This window comes from Octopus bimaculoides, chromosome 23 (genome assembly GCF_001194135.2).
Source record: "Octopus bimaculoides isolate UCB-OBI-ISO-001 chromosome 23, ASM119413v2, whole genome shotgun sequence".
Lineage (NCBI taxonomy): Eukaryota > Metazoa > Mollusca > Cephalopoda > Octopoda > Octopodidae > Octopus > Octopus bimaculoides.
The window spans coordinates 7,045,257-7,051,111 of NC_069003.1; the positions used below are offsets into that span (position 1 = coordinate 7,045,257).

Sequence of the window (5,855 nt, forward strand, 5' to 3'; positions counted from 1 at the left end):
CGTCTTCACTGAAAGAGTTAGTTAAAGAAAACAACTGCAAGAACAATAACAAGATGATATTTTTCCAAATGCAGTAATGCCGTTAGAACAGCAGTTTGTTGCTGTTTTCTATAACCCCAGCCAACCAAAGACATTGTTAATTTGGTCTTTTAAATATAATTATTACTATGTATGTATAAATATAAACAAACTAACATATGTTTTTATTAGAAGCATCCAAATGTGTATTGTATGATACAAACAAGCAGATGATATTTCTTTCAAATGCAGTAATGCTTTTAGAACAGCAGAAATAATGGATAAATACCTTTACAAGGCAGTTTGTTGACAACTTTTTCTTCCTTGTAAGGTTATTCATTCATTATTTCTGCTGTTCTAAAAGCATTACTGCATTTGAAAGAAATATCATCTGCTTGTTTGTATCTTACAATACACATTTGGACGCTTCTAATAAAAACACATGTTAGTTTGTTTATATTTATACATACATAGTAATAATTATATTTAAAAGACCAAATTAACAATGTCTTTGGTTGGCTGGGGTTATAGAAAACAGCAACAACAGTAGTAGTTATATCTAAAAGACTAAATTAAACGTTTCTTTGGTTGACCACGGTTAGAGTAAAAGATACTTGCCCCAGGTGCCATACAGTGGGACTGAACCCAAAACCATAGCAACAATTGCAGTAATTATATTCAAAAGACCAAATAAATGATGCTCTAGGTGTCACAAAGTAGGACTGAACCTGAAACCACATGGTTTGGAAGCAAACTTCTGAACTACAACATATATTGTCTAAGATGTTAAAATAATTTTCTTGCAGCACGTCAACATTTCTTAACTTGAATGAACTATGGTACAGGTCCTTAAGAACTGGCTCAGATGAGTGGGTCTGGTTTTACAATATAACCTGATGCAAGCATAGCTGTGTGGTTGTAATATTTGTTTTGCCACCTCAAGGGAATGAAAAGTGGAGGAGAATTACACAGACCAAAGGACTACTTCACATTCAAGACCATTTTGTATTTTTACAAGTCCACAATTTGTCCTCAGGTTCACCAGCAAATCTCTAATTAGAATGGTCCTTCTCTTGCCCCAATTCTGCAATCCTTATCACGATGGTGTGACATTGCCAGTCTTGGTCTTTATCTAATGTTATTGATCTTTGGACACTGGGCCTCACGGAAGAAATGACAAGGGACCAGGAGATGTGGCGATTTGCTGTACTTGATAGACACGTCAAGCTAAACAGAATCCACTGTCTTCCACACATACTGGCTTGTCCTTTACAGGTGCCGGTGCCACTTAAGAAAGCACCTGTGCAGGTGCTGCATTAATGCACCCATACCAGTGGCATCTAAAAAGCACCCAGCACATTCTGGTAAGTGGTTGGCATTATGAAGGGCATTCAGCTGTAGAAACTCTGCCAGATCAGATTGGAGCCTAGTGCAGCCATCTGGTTCGCCAGTCCTCAGTTGGAGAAATGGTGCTAAGCAGTGTTTACATATAATCACAATATTTAGGTTAGCTGAAATATGTTTATCACATAAGAGAGATTATTTCTCAATGGTAACTGCAGTGTATTTGCCTTTAGCAGTTGAAATATGTGACATACATATTTCAACTAACCTAAATTGTGATATTAGCACATTGAATGTCCACGTTAGTGGTCAATGTCATATATAAAAATATATATATATATATAGATAGATAGAATCAAGTGTCTTTGATGTTAAATTTGAAATCACGACACCAGGTTAATTGGCATTCCTTCTTGCATTTTTGCAGAGATGAAATGCAATCTTTATTCACTTGTTTTTTTTTTCCAACTATGCTTGTGAAAATCTAGTGTTAATTTTTGCAGCTTTGGAGTATCTTGACTCCTATTTTTAGCAAAGCTAGTGCTTCATAGCACCCTTGTTATATATAATTTATATATATATATCGTTTAATCTCTGTCTTCTATGCTGGCATGGTTGGATGGCTTTACAGGAGTCGGTCAGGTAGAAGACTATACCAGGCTTGTGTTTTGGGAATGGTTTTTATGGCTGGATGCCCTTCCTAACACCAATCACCCCAGAGTGGGCTGTATACTTTTTATGTGGCACCAGCACAGGTGAGGTCAGTTTTGGCATGGTTTTTACAGCTGGATGCCCTTCCAAATGTTAACCACTTTACAGGTGTGGACTGGATGCTTTTTACGTGGCACCACTACTGGCAGGGTCACCAAGTAACTTTGCAAGACAAGGAATTTTGAAGGAGGGGATCTTGCATCAAATGATGTAAGGTAAGACTGTGACAAAGAGACAAAAACAGGCATCTTGCTATAGAGGAGGGATATTGGAGGAGGTGGTCATGTGTCAGATGATGAAAGGTTAGAGTGTAACAGAGAAACAACCATGGAAAAATGAATGTAAAATGACAATAGCATGTGTACCTCACTGGAAAAATGCTATGTTGAACACGAATACTCAGTATCATGTGGTTGGGAAGCAAACTTCTTACCACACACCCATGCCTGCACTTATATATAGATATATGCGCACACATATACACATTATGGGCTTCTTTCAGTTTCCATCTAGCAAATCCACTCACAAGGCTTTGGTCAGCCTGGAGCTATATAAGAGAAGACACTTTTGCAAGGTGACACACAGTTGGACTGAATCTGGAACCATGTGGTCAGAAAGGAAACTTCTTACCATATGGCCACACACTTTTGTTTTTTAGTTTTTGTTATCTGGCACACATACAATAAAGAGGAAGACTATTCATCTCTTTGGAAGCAGAAGGATACTTGCACTTCACTCTGACTTTCTTTCCCAGTCGGTCATTACAAGTTATCTCAAGCATTTTTGAAGCACAGCGGATTCTGAAGGAAGAAGAAAAATAAATTGCATCAAAACATGTGAGTGATTTCAGTCAAATAAAATTCAACGTGTATAACTAGAATTTTGTTCTTTTGTCACCACTATCGATCACTAACAACTAAATGATGTTCAATACATAAACTTCGTTTATCTTGCTTCTTTTTCTTTCTATCTTCTAAAACTAGAAGCCCGCCTTCCACCTCAAACTGTAATGTCATTTTTTCCTTTCAAGTATCAAACGTTATGTTTATACTCAGTTGAAAGCTTAACCTTATCAGAGATGGTGTGAGGTCTTATGGTCTAGTGGTTAGAGTGCTGCACTCATGACTGCAAGATTTTGGTTTCAATTCCTGAACCGATTTGTACGTTGTGTTGTTGTAGAAAACATTTCATCTCATGCTGCTGCGATCACTTTGACATCTGATGTGTGGCACACATCAGATTACCACACATCAGAAATGGTTAAGCCCTGGACTAAATGCTAAACTCCCTTTCCAACTCATTACATTCTGAGCTACTCCAATACTTTTAGACGGGCACAAGACCATAACTTTTAGTGGAAGGTTCAGTTAAATATACCGCCCCCAGTGAATAGCTGGTATTTATATGCTGTTGTCTGGCTGCTGGTCAGCCTGATCCAAGTGATCTATGATCCAAGCCCGCAGCCAACCTGTTTTACCTCCGCCTTAGCAAAAACGGAGATATTGTTTTCAGTCATGTTTATTTGTTTGTCCATGGACAAGATGGCGCAAGAACCACAGGACGGATTCGAATGAAACTTTCAGGGATGTTTGGCCTCGTGACTGGCACGAACCGATTAGATTTTGGGATCGATCCAGTACCGGACAAGGATTCTGGATTATTTTTCAGTTATTTTTACTTAAGTTTTGAGAGCGGTCGGGTTCATTTTAAGTATTTTCATTTGAGAACAGTCGAGCCTATTTCAGATATTCTCATTTTAAAAATCATCTCTAGCTAATTGTTGAGAGGACGTTGGTGTTGCCAACTAACAACTTGCATTCTGAGTTTCGTCATTTTTTTTTTACCACGGTTGTTAAATGTTGAAGGCTTTCTTTTTGATACTGTCCGTTGTTGAAATTGTTGTATATCACTGTTGAAAATTAGTGTTGAGCATCTCAAGCGTGATTGTTTTTTGCTGTTTTCTCCCCATTGTGGGGCTGAAAAGTTAGAAAATTAAGGACGTTGGTGTTGCCTTGGCGGAGGTTTGCGCTCTATGAGTGCTCGTTTTAATTATTTCTTTTTTGCTTCCGAGCACTGTCTTTGTAAGTCAGTTACCTAGTTACACATCTCACTATAATGTCTTCGTGGTTAGGCATTAAGAAAACGAAAATCATTTAACTGTAATTAAAAGATTGGAAATGAATTAATTGGATATTATCATCAAGAAGGCGAAAAACAAATTTGAAAAAATGAGCCTTCGCAAAAATACCGGTAATATCAATGATTTAAAAGGAGTCGTCGTTGTACATACCAAAGTCGAACACCACTGGTTATAATTATAAAATTTCTTAACTAAGTAAAATTAAAAGGGTTTTCAGTAGAAAATTCTCGACATTAATAAGAACACGTGAAAATAACGATCATATTCGTAAAACAAAAATAAAAGTTTTGGAATTATTATTGTTAATCTGACATTCAAAATTTTGACATGAGAACAAGATCTTTGCAAAAATCATTAGAAATTAGAATAAATTAAATTAATTAAGGTGACAAGGAAATAAGATCAAAAAATATTTACGGTTTATCCGAGATAAAAAATAATAAATAATAACCAATTCAGAGCTAGGACAGTTTCAGTTTCGTACTTTTTAGAATTGTTTCATTCTAAATACGAGACGAATGATATTGTGTTGAATTAGCTTATGTGATGTTGTTAGATTGTGATGAATTAACTTGTATTATATTGTGTTATAATAGATAGAAGTGTGTTGTGTTCGTTTAGTCGATGTGTTAGGCAACAAAAAAATTTTGTGATTTGAAAATAAGATTGTCACAGCGTAGAGACAATTTGGTGCCAAAAACAATTTGTTGAATAAAATAGCTAGAATGCTGGTATTGGATTTAATTAAAAAATATATATATATATATACAAATTTAAATCTGTCTACGCGCGCGCGCACACCTGAGTGTCCTATGCCGTCTTAAAGCATGAGCACACTGGGCGGTCTCCCAAGAGTCACATGGTTCTAGGGACCCCGTTCTTATCTATTTATGCTATAGTTTACTGCCAGTAGATGTACTGTAGGGCCCATTGCTTTGATTTGGTTGAAGGCCTATAATGCTTGCTAAGACGGCCCTTAGAGTGCGTACTAAAATGTTTTACAAGTTTTTATCCATTTACCCTAGATTAACCTTAATTAAGTGGAACTACGATCGAACAAAGGCGTTCCAACCGTGACCGTCCGTAATCTAATACCTTTATTTGAGATGGCAGGGCAAGGGCATAATATGATGGAGATTTGGCTGCTGTTTCTAGCAAGACGAACGACCACCAAAAAGCGCTTTCGCATTTTACATTAAAATACCAGTATTCCTTGTATTTAAGAGAAAGGGTGTATGCCGGTTTGACTTATTTTTATTGCTATTGTTTTGTGTCAAAGCATGCTTCTTATATATATATATATATATATATCAGGTTATGAAAGTTACAGAGAGGGTCATAGCCCAACTAATTAGGGAGCGAATCAATTTAGATGAGATGCAGTTTGGGTTCGTGCCAGGTAAAAGCACTACTGATGCCTTATTTCTAGTGAGACAGTTGCAGGAGAAATACCTAGCTAAGGATAAACCTCTGTACCTGGCTTTCATTGACATGGAGAAAGCCTTTGACAGGGTCCCCCGATCCCTTATCTGGTGGTCAATGAGGAAACTTGGGATAGAAGAATGCTTAGTGAGAGCTGTGCGAGCCATGTACAGAGATGCTGCCAGTAAGGTGAGGGTTGGAAATGAGTACAGCAATGAAT

General features: G+C 37.1%; 1 protein-coding gene across 1 annotated transcript in view; it reads right to left on the minus strand.

The window, feature by feature from the left end:
- The window catches only part of LOC106873856 (ubiquitin-like protein 5), a 7,056-nt gene extending 2,012 nt beyond the window's left edge, over positions 1 to 5,044 (minus strand). The window contains exons 1-2 of the mRNA XM_052976143.1: positions 4,631 to 5,044; positions 2,740 to 2,873 (exon numbers count right to left, since the gene is read on the minus strand). Of these exons, the coding sequence (XP_052832103.1) occupies positions 2,740 to 2,854 (115 nt within the window). The 5' untranslated portion in view covers positions 2,855 to 2,873; positions 4,631 to 5,044. The remainder of the gene's footprint in view (positions 1 to 2,739; positions 2,874 to 4,630) is intronic.
- Positions 5,045 to 5,855: the final 811 nt, after the last annotated feature.